Below are 17,245 nucleotides of genomic sequence, written 5' to 3'. Positions count from 1 at the left end.
GCCGCAAGGGGAGGGGTTGTTTCATTATCACCCGCTGCGGCACATGCTGAGACCTTTTCGTGTCGATTCTAAGCGGCAATGTGTCTGCAATGTTTTTCTCAGCCACCCGTAAGAAAATGGCGTGATTTCAACGCTGTGCGTTGCGGCTCTGTCTTCCATCCCAGAGGCGTCAGGAGAAGGGGTGAGTGTGAGTGATGGAGCGAGAGGGGTGTGTGACGACAATCCCATCGTGTGACATGTCCACGGTAGCGTTGGGCAGAATTGTGGTGAAATTTGGTGTCAATATGAGAACGTTAACCTACCCCACACCTCAGGTGAACTTTGAGCTCTGGTCTTTCTTTCTCATATATCAACATCTCGCTGTTCGAAGCGCCGCCGAGCCCAAAGATAACGTCGCAGGGCATCACGCTTTTGCATAATTATTGAGGATGCTAGTAGGCACATTTGAATCGCATGTCGCATTTCTGCATCAAAATGGGGGAAAATGACGGGGTTTCAAAAAGGTGACCGCTACTTCTTTCGCGCAGGGTAATTTTGCAATGCCACATGTCTTCTATTTTAGTTTGTGACACAAGGCGTGAAAGGTAATGTAAACCACAACAGATCCAACGATTTATAAACATTACTCAGTATTTACCGTTACGACATAGTAGCGACGCTCCTTAAAAGCACCAAATAGTCCATAGAAGGAAACTGCGATGAGAAAACTGCCAAGTACTACAGCTAATGTGCATGGAGTATGCATCTTTCCATTCAGTACGTCTTCAATTCCCTGCAGTTGCTGGTTCATGAGAGTACCAATAGTCACGAGAGCAACACCTGAAAGCTAATAAGAAAATTAAGGTGAAATATTTCAACTGCAGTTAAGGATTAAAATTATGGCCAAGAGTATTATGTAAAATAAAAATAATTTTAAAGGTATAGAAGGATACTCTAATTTTTACAGTGAAATGTTGTACTGTGCAAAATAGCCTGCACGATAAATCAGTAAAATCCTTGAGACATTGCATACAGAGAAGGCCAAACGCCGAGACATTAAAGACAAGAGCGCGCAGTCTGTTTTGACAACTGATACGGCGCAGCAACTGCAGGGCTTGTCACCGGGGAACACAGCTCGCCACGAGGCAGTGTCTTGGTGTCGGCTATTAACCTAGCAGACGATACTTTCAGACTCTGCTATTGGCGGAAAAGACTTGCCACGTAGTGACATGGCTAGCAGGAATGGTGCAGGAAAACTGCTCTGACTGGTTACTATTGCGGGGAAAACCCAGGCGGACGGCGGTTGTAAATCGACCGTGGCATCAGATATCACAATATCAGGAGCTGAGCAGATGAAAAATCATTTCACGGCCCCAGAATTGATAAAATCTAAACCATCAGGTTACCTTCCATTCAGAAAGCTGTTGCACTCAGCGACTGTTATATTGACTTGTAAATTATAGATTGCAGCGATCAGTCGTCCTTTGTAAATTTTATTGTGCAGATCTACATTTCGGCTTGAAGCTAGCCATTCTCAATGCACTATTATTTTAGCTCAATGCATGTAATGCCTGTTGGTCGGGCTTCATCCACAGTTCATTAAACATTCAATGAACATTCAATGAACTTTGGATGAAGCCCGACCAACAGGCATTACATGCATTGAGCGAAAATGATAGTGCACTGAGAATGGCTAGCTTCAAGCCGAAATCTAGATCTGCACAATAAAATTTACAAAGGACGACTGATCGCTACAATCTATAATTTACAAATCTAAACCAATTAGGCGGATACACCAAATTAAAGAGACATGAAGACAAGAATGCGTATCCAAGTGCCCTATGGTCTAAAATACATACACCCAATAGGACTTAAATTATTCACATTGCGAGCTTTGTTACTGTCTTTGAACTTAGAAAATCAATAGCGCCAAACGCCTTATGTGATTCCAACAAACCAAATGTCTACCTACAGAATTTTAGGAACTCCTTCGAAACATAGTAACAGAATTTATAAACCTGTAATATGTTCTGAGTTATAAGCCGGAATATTCATTCACCGAATTAAAAATTTAATTATAATATAAAATGAATTTCAAAATTGGTAAAAGTAGTGGCTGTATAACAAAACACACCACAATAACTATCTACACTCCTGGAAATTGAAATAAGAACACCGTGAATTCATTGTCCCAGGAAGGGGAAACTTTATTGTCTCGAAAACTAATACAAGTCAGTGAAATTTGGTTATATCCAGTATGTCACATCTATGTTGGCAATAAGGGAAATGCGTATATGACAGTTTCCTTGGCGACAGCTGGAGGGTATAAGCAGGCGGTAGCCATCATGGCTGAGAGCAGTTCGGCTCTATGATCCCATGAGTGGCGAGTTGGTCGCAACTTTATAGTAATATGCCATATCTTGTTTCTAATGTACTATAATTGGTTCTTTTGATTTACAAAATACTGTCTGTTGAAAATGGTAAAGTATCTTTCTTCTTGATCACGACAAGCCTGACCGCAAAATACTGGACATTATCACACACTCTGAAGTGTAGCAGGACTATATCCCATGTTTATCAACTGTACAAAAGAGTTACTAGGTCTACGGAATTTTTACTGGAGTCCAGTTATGCTCTTCGGATGGTGCCAGAAGAAAATGTCCAATCACGTGAAATTGATTGAGGTGGCCAAGAAGTAAAATTAGGAGATTTAACTTTTCTTTTATCAGTCTCACAAAAAGAAAAGAAAAACCATTAGGACTCTTACAAACCATCGTCAGACTTAATCTTTCACAACGAACTCACTATCGAAGTGTTAATCCATACTGATGAATCTGATAAATTAAAACTACGTGTCAATATTGTACTCGAAATTCTCTAACAATTTCCTGAAGATCACTCTAGAGCTATCTCAGCTATCCACAAACATTTCAGGAGGAGATTCAGGCGACAGACGCCTATTGTAGAACTAGTGAAAATCATATGCATTCTTCTTCTTTTTATGGCGTGCTATTTCGGTTTAGGCTAATATAAACTGTTCCAGTTCCATCATCTTGTCGTCCCTCTGCCTTCTGATATTCTCGCCAAAGGTTTGTACTGCAAGGTTTCCTTAGAGAGCCCCTAATTCTGCCCTTATGTAGATGTTCCTGACAGCTGAAATCTTTCACAGATCTGATGAAATTTTATTTTGATTTTTCTAAATTTTAAAGACGTTTCTCTCTTGGAGGTGAACATCATTATCTACACAACAATGTGGAAAGTGCCAAATACCTAATGCGTCTCTTTCCTCACTTCCCCTTTGAGTATCATTTCAATTACCCCACATGTGCTCTGAAAGGTGTTTGTTTTATTTTTATTCCATTGTTGTCTTCACAGACTATGTCGAACCCGAAGTACTGGAAATGAGACACTTACTTGCTCCAGTGTTTTACCACCCATAGATTCTTTTCCTAAGAAAGCCATCACATTAGTTTTAGTTGTTGAAATCTGAAAATATTTATGTGTAGCTCTAGTTTTAGTTGTTGAAAACAGTAAATATTAATGTGTAGCTCAAGAGATATGGTTTACACATTATCTTCAGTTTTTGAAACGCTTTTTTGAGATCCTTGAAAGTTAGGTGCACCATCTAATTGAAATCCTGTCCCTTTTTCTAACCTGTTTCTGTTAAGACGTTACTACTACAAGTCCGTCATCCAGAGCAATATTTAAAAGACTAATAATATCTGCATAGTTAGGATCGTTTCTTTCTCCCATGTCCCCTTCGTCAGTTACTTCTATCTTATGCTGAATAGGTTTAATATTGTAATTTTCAGAGGCACACTTCTCTGTTTAATTCCACATTTATTCCCTCGATTCCAGTTTCCTCCTTATTCTGTGTCTTTGCAAATGTGATACCTAGTTTCTTCATTTCTAAATTGTTTTTTGCTCCTAGGTTTTTTAGCTCCCAGGTTTCTTGTGCTTTTTCGTTGCATCCCAGCTGTCCGTAGTGTTTCAAGTTTGACTGCATTTCTCCCTGTTCTGTTATGGTGTGTCACGAATGATACACCACTTCTAGGTTCCCATAATGTTCTGTTCTGCTTATAATTTCGTCCCAAAACGCCTTATATGCCTGTCTTGACGACCGATTTTGTTATATTCTTTCCTTCGAGGTACTGATTTTTTTTCTGTATTATTATTTAATTAATTCATCTCGTTTCGTATTACTAAACCCGTTCCCCGTCCCTGCAATGACTTCGTATATAGCGTGTCTTTGGCTGATTTGAATACTGCGTCTCGTAAGTCATCCCCTTCTTTGCTTACATCTTCTTCCGTGGATAGTTTTTCAAGATGTTGAACCAGTAAGCATTTCTTCTTGCAACAAGTATACTTCGCTTTTTGTTTCCCTTCCACCCATCTTGCCACATCTGCATTTCGGTTTTAACCAGCACATATGTTTCTCTCCTACACGCTTGAGTCTCTAGTAACCCTGCAGATAATTGTCAACTTAAGAATTGACAGTATGTAGCCCAAGTTTATATTACAGGAACCAAACAGTGATATTCCAACTAGACGAACGTTAGAAATTAATAAAAACGAATCTTAAGCAAAACAGTTTAACAAAAAGGTCGTTTCTTCTGCCGCAACATGTGAGAGGAAAATAACCATATTCGTTTAACGGAGCCAGAAATAACAAATTTTTCCCGGCGAAAGTATTATTTAATGACACGACGTGGATCTGCTGCCAACGTTGGTTCGAGTACGCTACAGAAATTTCTCTGGGAATCTCTTACACATCCTCTATACAGTACCGATCTCTCCCTATGCGTTTTCCATATTTTTGGTTCTCTGAAGAAAGACATCCATGGCCGTCGATTTGCTTCAGAAGAAGTGCACGCCTGGGTACAATCGTGCTTCCATACCAAATGAAAACATTTTCCCATGAAGGCACTGACCATGTTGTCTCACATAACTGAATGTATAGACAGTTATGGCGATTACTTTTGAAAGAATAAACACTTAAATATTTTTCCGTCTGTTTCATTTTCATTTGGCTACCCCTTATACACAGTTGTTTGGCTTTAGTTGTTTATCAGAGTTAGTAGTCTTTCACCGAGTCTCCTTATCTGAAAATTTTTCTAGCTTGTATTCTCAGGCATCGGGACCACAAGTTGGAAGAGCCACTTCATAACTGGAACATAGCGTCAGCTTTCATCCTCATCTGCTCGCAAGACACTACAGACGCGACAAAATGTTTGCCGGGGCGGATTACTGGTGTTGTTCTCGAAAATAAAGATTTCATTCTAATTGTTGACTCTACTAGACTTTACAATTTAGGTTGACGTAGTAACAAAAATTTTAATTTAAGTGTTAGGCAAATGTTAACTAACTATAATGTAATTGAGAATATGTTCCTTTATAGGTAGATAATTAATTTAATAGCCTACTGTGCGTCGTAGATAATGTCGAAAAAAATAGTTTAATTGTACCTAAACAAAAGTAAAGAGTAATGTGGCAAACTGCATTAGTTATTAGTCTTATTAATAGTGAAACAAATGTGCACACGTAACAGGAAAACGATATTTCATAATTTTTGAAATGAAAGTGGTCAACTTTATCCGGCTGTTTTCATAATATTGTCGTACAATGTATGGCATACATCAATACCTTTACAGCCGCATCTAATCGACGCAAAATCTTTTTTTAGTGAAATAATTAACGACAACATACGATACTATACTAGGGCTGCATGTACGAAAGTAATAAAAGAAAACTCAGGTCACCGAGGTTCAAATGGCTCTGAGCACTACGGGACTTAACATCTGAGGTCATCAGTCCCCTAGAACTTAGAACTACTTAAACCTAACTAACCTAAGGACATCACACACATCCATGCCCGAGGCAGGATTTGAACCTGCGACCGTAGCGGTCACCGAGGTTTGTTAAAAATGTAAGTTTAGTTATAAAGTGAACAAGCTGACATGCAGCCGGTGAAGAATGGCAAACGTCGGACACTCGTGTTCAATTCATTTCTGGAATTTTTAAACGCTTCTCTTATAATCACAAAGACAAACTCACGTATTTTCAATAATACTGAAGAATCGCAAACATGACAAAATTAATGTAATCATTCACAATTTTGTTCCATAACCACAAAAAAATACGAATGAAAAGAAATAAAATATCTACAGACAGAGGAGTGTGTACGACCAAACATATTTGGCAAACACTTAACAATTTATTTATTTCTTGTTTTTCAATAGTGACACACGGAATTAATTGTGTGGTTAAGTAAGATGCAAAGTTTTAATCTGCAGCGACATCTGCCACTGCATAGTCTAATCAAGGATCCATCAGCTTAGTAATAGGCAAGCGTAAATTACATAAACACACGTCTGCAATTTACACCAGAACACAAAAGCATCTGAACGAGGAGTTCTACAATTGCAGAAGAGTTGGTGAGTTTTGAACAACTTTTCCTTACTTGGCTTCTTCTCTTTATTCACACACAACTGTATCGCTTAAATGAAACACCTGTAACAATTTAAGAGACTGTTCTGTGGATTTTGGCCGCACGGAGTGGCTGCGCGGCTAGAGAAGCGATGTTACGAATTGCGCGGCCCCTAACGCCGGAGGTTTAAGTCCTCCCTCGGGCATGGGCGTGTGTGGTGTTCTTAGCACAAGTCCTGCGCTGCTACAGACACAAATCTATGAACGAACGAGTCAACGTTTTCCCATTTGTGGCGGGCGGCTGTTACACTGAGGTGGATGCTGTGTAGTTTATCGTTCGAAGGGATTTTGTCACTGACAAGCAGATACCATCGCGAGAGAATCCGTCAGGGCAGGAACGTTCAATAAATGATTTCGACAGTATTGTCCAGTTCACAGTTTTTCGAGGTGCGGTCTTTGTCACGATTTTGCTTATCGCTTTGTTAAGAAGCGTGAGGTGTTTGATTTCTGCATCTGCATGACTATTCTGCAGTTCAGAGTTAAGTCCCTGGCAGGGGGTGCACGTAACTAATTTCATGAAAGTATTTCCGTATATATTTTAAAGATGTCGCCACGAAGAAGAAGCTGTAGGGCCCGGAATTCTTCATTTGGTATTGCGATAAGAGAAGAAGGTCTTTTGGTGCGAATTGAAATATTTTCCTGAGGTTGGAGTTGAATATGAGACCTTTGCCCCTGTAAACTACAACCTGTCTGTCATACCAGACAGCACTTGCCTAGAGCAATATAGGGAAATCACGAAAAATCTAATTCACAATGACGAGGCAGGAATTTGAACCATACTACATCCGAACAAGAAGTCGGGGTTAGGAATACTGCAACCATAGATTTTTGCTTGAACGTCATTAGCTTCCCCATAGAGCGTACCTATCGAATACTTTTTCAGGTGACCGGTCAACTTCAGAAATAAGAAACTGGTTGTTCAACCATTACAAAAATACATCTCAAACAAAGATTAGTGTAAATACTTAGAATAATATGTTATGCATCTTGTGACAGAAGGAAGGTGTTGGTATACTACTAACTACTTCCCAGGATTTGTGCATAGCAGCTGTATTTGTTTTCATCTGAGGAGTCTTTAGGTCGCTATTTAATAAAAACGAACGAGAAGACTGAAGCACATGTTGATTTTTTATGGTAATACCTGCCAGGACTCTGCCGATTTCATAAAAGAAGCTATCCAAGGTCTTGGTTCGGAAACCATCCCTCATCACACTTATTCTTCTGATTTTGAGCCATAAAATATTTATCTTTTACGATCGCTGTCGACCAACAACCAAGAAAATCGCTTTCCGGGTGAAAATGCGCTTCAGCCTTGGGATAACTGTGAATTAATAGGCTTCTACAGGTAAGGCATCGATAAATTATCTGAGAATTGATAATGCGAGAGAATATATTCTTGCTGATTAATTTTTACAGCGATCAAGAAACCATCATCGGCTGTATACTGGAATGACGACAATGAAAATTTGTGCCAGATCAAGACTCAAAGCGAATTTTCTGTTTCACGCAGTAGTCGCCTTAACTGCTTCAGCTATCCGTGCATGAATCACGGCGCGGCCCAGACTTCTATATGCATGCATGTTCGAATGAGCATTGCATCGTACTTCTTAATAACACAGGCACTGCTGTCTCGTATTTATTCGCCAATACCAGGCCCTCAGCTCTCAATAAATATGTCCTCCCTGGACCGGAATATACACAATACACCATACGGTGCGTGGCGGATGGTACCTCGTACCACAACTAGCATCTTCTCTCCCTGTTCCACTCCCAAACAGAACGAGGGAAAAATGACTGCCTATATGTCTCTGTACGAGCCCTAATCTCTCTTATCTTATCTTTGTGATCTTTCTGCGAAATGTAAGTTGGAGGCAGTAAAATTGTACTGCAGCCAGCCTCAAATGCTGGTTCTCTAAATTTACTCAGTAGCGATTCACGAAAAGAACGCCTCCTTTCCTCTAGAGACTCCCACCCGGGTTCCTGAAGCATTTCCGTAACACTCGCGTGATGATCAAACCTACCAGTAACAAATCTAGCAGCCCGCCTCTGAATTGCTTCTATGTCCTCCCTCAATCCGACCTGAAGGGGATCTCAAACGCTCGAGCAGTACTCAAGAATAGGTCGTATTAGTGTTTTATAAGCGGTCCCCTTTACAGATGAACCACATCTTCCCAAAATTCTACCAATGAACCGAAGACGAGTATCCGCCTTCCCCACAACTGCCATTACATGGTTGTCCCACTTCATATCGCTCTGCAATGTTACACCCAAATATTTAATCGACGTGACTGTGTCAAGCGCTACACCACTAATGGAGTATTCAAACATTACGGGATTCTTTTTCCTATTCATCTGCATTAATTTACATTTATCTACATTTAGAGTTAGCTGCCATTCTTTACACCAATCACAAATCCTGTCCAAGTCATCTTGCATCCTCCTACAGTCACTCAACGACGACACCTTCCCGTATACCACAGCATCATCAGCAAACAGCCGCACATTGCTATCCACCCCATCCAAAAGATAATTTATTTAGATAGAAAACAACAGCGGACCTACCACACTTCCCTGGGGCACTCCAGATGATACCCTCAACTCCGATGAACACTCACCAACGAGGAAAACGTACTGGGTTCTATTACTCAAGAAGTCTTCGAGCCACTCACATACTTCGGAACCAATCCCATATGCTCGTACCTTAGTTAGGAGTCTGCAGTGGGGCACCGAGTCAAAAGCTTTCCGGAAGTCAAGGAATATGGCATCCGTCTGATACCCTTCATCCATGGTTCGCAAAATATCATGTGAAAAAAGGGCGAGTTGCGTTTCGCAGGAGCAATGCTTTCTAAAGCCGTGCTGATGCATGGACAGCAACTTCTCTGTCTCAAGGGAATTCATTATATTCGAACTGAGAATATGTTCGAGAATCCTGCAACAAACCGACGTTAAGGATATTGGTCTGTAATTTTGAGGATCCGTCCTTCTACCCTTCTTATATACAGGCGTTACCTGCGCTTTTTTTCCAGTCGCTCGGGACTTTCCGTTGGGCAATAGATTCGCGATAAATGCAAGCTAAGTAGGGACCCAATGCAGTAGAGTACTCTCTGTAAAACCGCTCGCATAAAGTGGTAAATCCGGGTCCTAGTACCACTCCAGCACAAATTTTCACTGTCGCCGTTCCAATAAACAGTTGATGGTGTTTCATATTCACAGAGCGAATACGTTTCCTGTGTCGAAAAGTGGCAGAGGGAATAGATACACTACGAAATCTAGTTAACTAACTAATGTATATGCCGGCCACTGTGGCCAAGCGGTTCTAGGTGCTTCAGTCTGGGACCGCTGCTGCTGCGGTCGCAGGTTCGAATCCTGCCTCGGGCATGGATGTGTGTGATGTCCTTAGGTTACCAGAATGAGATTTTCACTCTGCAGCGGAGTGTGCGCTGATATGAAACTTCCTGCCAGATTAAAACTGTGTGCCGGACCGAGACTCGAACTCGGGACCTTTGCCTTTTGCGGGCAAATGCTCTACCAACTGAGCTACTGAAGCACGACTCACGCCCCGTCCTCACAGCTTTACTTCTGCCAGCACCTCGTCTCCTACCTTCCAAACTTTACAGAAGCTCTCCTGCGAACCTTGCAGAACTGCTGGATCCCATCGGATACTTCAAGCTTCTAGTTACTGGGAAGAATAACCTTTCTTCGCAACGTCATTGGACTGCCAGGCATTGAAACCTTACGCTAGGAGCATCTCGCAACATATGAGTTTTATTTGAAAAAAATGAAGAACTCCGAGCCTTTGTTAGTAAGTCATTTGCTAACTAGAAGAATACTTTAGAAATCTTTGATCACCATATAGATACTAAATATAAATTCTCTATTCAGCAGGCATCAAATTTTTCAAAGGTTGCGTAAGGCAAAGCACTTGATGTTACGGAGTCCATCAATCTGTAAAATAGCAAAAATGCTGAACAGAATACAAAAAGAATGAAAGCTGTCGAGGAAATTAATTCTTCTGTGCTGAAATTACAAAAAATTCCTTGATTCTGGAGAAGCTCGAATAAAAGAAACCCGTACATTAGGATGGTGATTTTAGAGCACTACTTCGTTTTCGTGCTCGAGCCGGCGATGAAGCACTTAAGAATGATTTACTTGCACAAAACATGCACAATACAGCCACGTATGTCTCTCCAGAAATTCAGAATCAAGTTACTGAACTATGTGGTAATACTATTCAAGCGCAAGTACTTAAAAGGGTAATAGAGGCATGTTTTTTTACTGTGCTGGCTGACGAAACTGAAGACGTATCACAGTGAAAGCAACTAGCGTTATGTTTACGATACGTAGACTGTTCATCTGGAAAATCGACCATAAGGAAGGATTCCTCGAGTTTGTCTACGTAGAAGATGTTTCAGCTCAAGCAATGTCAACGAAGATTATGACGCACCTCTTATCTTATAACTTGGATGTAGATAAATCGGTTTGGCAAGGCTTTGATGGCGCTACAATGATGAGCTGCCTGTTACGAGGCCTGAGAACAATAATTGCAGAACAGTACACGAGAGCACAATTCGTACACTTTGTGGCACACGTACTTAGTTCAGTTCTAGCTCGTTCATGCTAGTTACCTGTGACATGGAACTGTTTCGGAACCATGAAAAGTACAGTGAACTCTTTTCGACATCTCCGCTCCAGGACAAGGTTTTGAGGAAAATTTCGCATCAAATTAACTCTTCTCATTCAACGCTTATCTCCCTTTGTGAGACGTGGTGGACGTGAAAGCATGTGCTGTCGAAAGCTTTGCAGAAATGCTTCCTGTAGCGTGCGCAACACTTAGGGCACTTCAAGACGCTGCTAACAGGGATGTCACCACTCAAGCATACCAACTATTGACCACCTTAGAAAACAGCCAGTTTATCGTGTCGCTAGTTATATTAAGAAAAGCTTTTTATATACAGCGAACCTAAACAAAGCAATGCAGAACGTTAATGTGTATTTGACTACAGTTATTTGACGTAAGTTGATCTTTGACAACCGTACAATGATGGGTACGGTAGCTTTGGAGGCCTATCTCAACCAACAAAAAACGAGGTTCTGTAAATGTCTCTAAAGAAAAACTTTAGCATTGTCACAGCTCTGAAGACGACTTCTGTTTTCGCCTATAGCCGTCAGCATTTCGCAGTTGAAAGGTTGCAAAGGCGCTGCAAGTTGTCAAGGAGTTTCTTACGCCGTCTCAACTACATGTAACAGTTGCAGCTATTCGGAAAAATACTCGAAATGAATGTCAGTTCTCAATCCTTTTCGAGCAGGCAAAACAGGTGTCTGGAAGGCAAACCCAGTGCAGCAATGTACCAGGAGAAACTGCCGAAATAAGCTGCCGTCGAAACGTATTTCGCCCCGTTATGAAACATGTGATTACAGAATTCGATGCTCTTTTTAAACCACACGAAGAAACGATCGAAGGGACTCAGATGCTTCCACCTGAGAAAACTTGTAATGACTCCAGGAGAAAATAAGTCTTAAAAAATAGCACAAGTATCTCTGGGTGAAAATGCAGGTGTAATACTTCTGAGTGGAAATGACATGTGGCACAAGCACTGGAAATCTTTGGAGCAAAAACCTGCCATTACAGCAGAAGCTACTGAGCAGTGCGACCAACAGTTTTTCCATTTGATAAAAAAAAGTCTTCTTATGATTTTAGCCATATTAAAAGTATCCACTGTGACCGCTGAAATATGTTTCTCTACTCTAAAGAGGCTTCAATTAGAAATAAAATGAGGGATGAAAGACTTACTAGTATTGCTTTAATGATTAGGCATCGAGATCTGTCAGTGCAATTAAATTCTGAAGAAACTGTAAATAAGTTTGCAATAAGGTTAAATATAAGGCTAAATATTATATTAGAAGGCTAAATACAATATTTTAAATAAAAGTCATTGTTGTTATTCATTAAATTGCATTAACTTATGACCTATAGTTACAGTTAAATGCCAAAGTGTCACAAAGATGATGTAATAATATTACATAATGTTAGTAATTGTATAATTTAATAATATGTAACTACCTCCTGTTTTAGCTTTATTTCATGTCGTAAACACATATCTTAATACCAACATTACATGCTTTCTATTTAAAGGTGCTTGCGTCAATTATTGTTTGCCCGCAACTTTACACGCGAATGATGTGGATTCTAACATACTTGTGGGACTTTTAATTTGCAATTGTTTGACTCTACTGGGGTTAACAGTAATGTCTTTTTATGAAGTGAACGAAGGTATCGGCAAAATATAGTTTACCTTCCTAAAGAGTAGTGTTCGACACCCGCATGTAAAAGCCATAGGTACGTCAGTGACTACTAATATAACTATAAACTGGTGTCAAAAACTTAAGAAATTGACTGAAAATGTCAATTTTCAATTTATTTTTTATTTGTTAGAAGAACTCATGTAAAATAACTTCACAAAGTTTAAATGATGACATTGCATCCGAAGTGCCGGAAAAATAATTAATTGTGTGACGCTACTTTCTTGCCAGACCTGCTTTTCGAACCAACACTTCAATACTGGCTCGGTGAATAACGATTCCGTAGATTACTTTCAGGCAAACTTCCACGAGGACAGCTGGAAGGCTGTGATATATAGACTCTTTGGTTTTATAGATATTCTGTGACTCTGTTCCTTATCTTAGAAACTATAACAAACCAGCTGTTTTGATTATGAAGAAGAAATTCTTAATTTTGCCTTACGCTATTGACGGACATCTACGCGAGTGTTCAATTCTTTCATCATTCAATAATACCATGGTCATAAAGAGTGTATAGAAGACGGGATAAATTGCATTTTCAGAAGTAGTTGTTGTTATTGTGGTCTTCAGTCCTGAGACTGGTTTGATGCAGCTCTCCATGCTACTCTATCCTGTGCAAGCTTCTTCATCTCCCAGTACCTACTGAAACCTACATCCTTCTGAATCTGCTTACTGTATCCGTCTCTTGGTCTCCCTCTACGATTTTTACCTTCCACGCTGCCCTCCAATGCTAAATTTGTGATCCCTTGATGCCTCAAAACATGTCCTACAAACCGATCCCTTCTTCTAGTCAAGTTGTGCCACAAACTTCTCTTCTCCCCAATCCTATTCAATACCTCCTCATTAGTTACGTGATCTACCCACCTTATCTTCAGCATTCTTCTGTAGCACCACATTTCGAAAGCTTCTATTATCTTCTTGTCCAAACTGGTTATCGTCCACGTTTCACTTCCATACATGGCTACACTCCATACAAATACTTTCAGAAACGACTTCCTGACACTTAAATCTATACTAGATGTTAACAAATTTCTCTTCTTCAGAAACGATTTCCTTGCCATTGCCAGTCTACATTTTATATCCTCTCTACTTCGACCATCATCAGTTATTTTACTCCCCAAATAGCAAAACTCCTTTACTACTTTAAGTGTCTCATTTCCTAACCTAATCCCCTCAGCATCATCCGATTTAATTTGACTACATTCCATTATCCTCGTTTTGCTTTTGTTGATGTTCATCTTATATCCTCCTTTCAAGACACTGACCATTCCGTTCAATTGCTCTTCCAAGTCCTTTGCTGTCTCTGACAGAATTACAATGTCATCGGCGAACCTCAAAGTTTTTACTTCTTCTCCATGACTTTTAATACCTACTCCGAATTTTTCTTTTGTTTCCTTTACTGCTTGCTCAATATGCAGATTGAATAACATCGGGGAGAGGCTACAACCCTGTCTCACTCCTTACCCCACCACTGCTTCCCTTTCATGCCCCTCGACTCTTATAACTGCCATCTGGTTTCTGTACAAATTGTAAATAGCCTTCCGCTCCTTGTATTTTACCCCTGCCACCTTCAGAATTTGAAAGAGAGTATTCCAGTTAACGTTGTCAAAAGCTTTCTCTAAGTCTACAAATGCTAGAAACATAGGTTTGCCTTTTCTTAATCTTTCTTCTAAGATAAGTCGTAAGGTTAGTATTGCCTCACGTGTTCCAACATTTCTACGGAATCCAAACTGATCTTCCCCGAGGTCCGCTTCTACCAGTTTTTCCATTCGTCTGTAAAGAATTCGCGTTAGTATTTTGCAGCTGTGACTTATTAAACTGATAGTTCGGTAATTTTCACATCCGTCAACACCTGCTTTCTTTGGGATTGGAATTATTATATTCTTCTTGAAGTCTGTGGGTATTTCGCCTGTCTCATACATCTTGCTCACCAGATGGTAGAGTTTTGTCATGACTGGCTCTCCCAAGGCCATCAGTAGTTCTAATGGAATGTTGCCTACTCCCGGGGCCTTGTTTCGACTCTGGTCTTTCAGTGCTCTGTGAAACTCTTCAAGCAGTATCATATCTCCCATTTCATCTTCATCTACGTCCTCTTCCATTTCCATAGTATTGTCCTCAAGTACATCGCCCTTGTATAAACCCTCTATATACTCCTTCCACCTTTCTGCCTTCCCTTCTTTGCTTAGAACTGGGTTGCCATCTGAGCTCTTGATATTCATACAAGTGGTTCTCTTCTCTCCAAAGGGCTCTTTAATTTTCCTGTAGGCAGTATCTATCTTACCCCTAGTGAGACAAGCCTCTAATTCCTGACATTTGTCCTCTAGCCATCCCTGCTTAGCCATTTTGCACTTCCTGTCGATCTCATTTTTGAGACGTTTGTATTCCTTTGTGCCTGCTTCATTTACTGAATTTTTATATTTTCTCCTCTCATCAATTAAATTCAATATTTCTTCTGTTACCCAAGGATTTCTATTAGCCCTCGTCTTTTTACCTACTTGATCCTCTGCTGCCTTCACTACTTCATCCCTCAGAGCTACCCATTCTTCTTCTACTGTATTTCTTTCCCCCATTCCTGTCAATTGTTCCCTTATGCTCTCCCTGAAACTCTCTACAACCTCTGGTTCTTTCAGTTTATCCAGGTCCCATCTTCTTAAATTCCCACCTTTTTGCAGTTTCTTCAGTTTCAATCTGCAGTTCATAACCAATAGATTGTGGTCAGAATCCACATCTGCCCCTGGAAATGTCTTACAATTTAAAACCTGGTTCCTAAATCTCTGTCTTACCATTATATAATCTACCTGATACCTTTTAATATCTCCAGGATTCTTCCAGGTATACAACCTTTTTTCATGATTCTTGAACCAAGTGTTAGCTATGATTAAGTTATGCTCTGTGCAAAATTCTACAAGGCGGCTTCCGCTTTCATTTCTTCCCCCCAATCCATATTCACCTACTATGATTCCTTCTTTCCCTTTTCCTACTCTCGAATTCCAGTCACCCATGACTATTAAATTTTCACCTCCCTTCACTACCTGAATAATTTCTTTTATCTCATCATACATTTCATCAATTTCTTCATCATCTGCAGAGCTAGTTGGCATATAAACTTGTGCTATTGTAGTAGGCGTGGGCTTCGTGTCTATCTTGGCCACAATAATGCGTTCACTACGCTGTTTGTAGTAGCTTACCCGTACTCCTATTTTTTTATTCATTATTAAACGTACTCCTGCATTACCCCTATTTGATTTTGTATTTATAACCCTGTAATCACCTGACCAAAAGTCTTTTTCCCCCTGCCACCGAACTTCACTAATTCCCACTATATCTAACTTTAACCTATCCATTTCCCTTTTTAAATTTTCTAACCTACCTGCCCGATTAAGGGATCTGACATTCCACGCTCCGATCCGTAAAATGCCAGTTTTCTTTCTCCTGATAACGACGTCCTCTTGAGTAGTCCCGCCCGGAGATCCGAATGGGGGACTATTTTACCTCCGGAATATTTTACCCAAGAGGACGCCATCATCATTTAATCATACAGTAAAGCTGCATGTCCTCGGGAAAAATTACGGCTGTAGTTTCCCCTTACTTTCAGCCGTTCGCAGTACCAGCACAGCAAGGCCGTTTTGGTTAATGTTACAAGGCCAGATCAGTCAATCATCCAGACTGTTGCCCCTGCAACTACTGAAAAGGCGGCTGCCCCTCTTCAGGAACCACATGTTTGTCTGGCCTCTCAACAGATACTCCTCCATTGCGGTTGCACGTACGGTACGGCCATCTGTATCGCTGAGGCACGCAAGCCTCCCCACCAACGGCAAGGTCCATGGTTCATGGGGGAAGTTAGTGAATGCAAAACTCAGGGCATGTTGAGAAAAATAGATTCACTGCGCCTCACTGCAGCTGAAAAGTCGGTTGAAAACCTGGTAAAGGAAAGAAGGCAGAAAACAAGAAACCATAAGAGAAGCTTTGAAGGGAAGGAGGACCCTAAATACAAATTTTGGGTCGTCTGAAGATGTGACACAAGGAGAAACATTAGGTTGAACTTTAAACTGCAATTCCTGAAAAATTATATTTTTAAAATTTATGTACCTTTCCTCAGAATGTATGAAGGCTACAATTATGAAATTTTCGGCACGTATTTCTATAAACCCAATAAATGTTGGTTCAAGAGAAATTTTTGAAATTCTCAGTGTAACCTGAAATAAGGGGCAAAGTGCTTGGAATTTTGTATTATACTTACAAAATTATAGTTAAAAGTTATTAAAAGTCTCCTGTTTGATATATTTAAATAGCTTCATCAGGGAAGCTTACTACGTGCAAAGAGATTAAACAGAGAAAATTTTGTGGAAATCTCTTGAATCGTTTCTGAGAAAAAGGTACATATATTATTTTTTGCAATCAAAATTTTTAAATTCCTATAAATGTTAAATATACAGGGTGATTCAAAAAGAATACCACAACTTTAGGAATTTAAAACTCT

General features: G+C 40.2%; 1 protein-coding gene across 4 annotated transcripts in view; it reads right to left on the bottom strand.

Annotated features, from left to right (window-relative positions):
- Positions 1–17,245, bottom strand: part of LOC126248650 (leukocyte surface antigen CD53-like) — a 177,318-nt gene that overhangs the window by 145,072 nt on the left and 15,001 nt on the right. For all 4 annotated transcript variants that reach the window (XM_049949849.1, XM_049949860.1, XM_049949840.1 and 1 more), the window contains exon 2: positions 638–826. In XM_049949849.1, coding sequence (XP_049805806.1) covers positions 638–826 — 189 coding nt within the window. The remainder of the gene's footprint in view (positions 1–637; positions 827–17,245) is intronic.

The sequence above is a fragment of the Schistocerca nitens genome, chromosome 1 (assembly GCF_023898315.1).
Source record: "Schistocerca nitens isolate TAMUIC-IGC-003100 chromosome 1, iqSchNite1.1, whole genome shotgun sequence".
Lineage (NCBI taxonomy): Eukaryota > Metazoa > Arthropoda > Insecta > Orthoptera > Acrididae > Schistocerca > Schistocerca nitens.
Note: the sequence above shows the minus strand (reverse complement) of the source record. Positions and strands in the feature narration are given on the sequence as shown.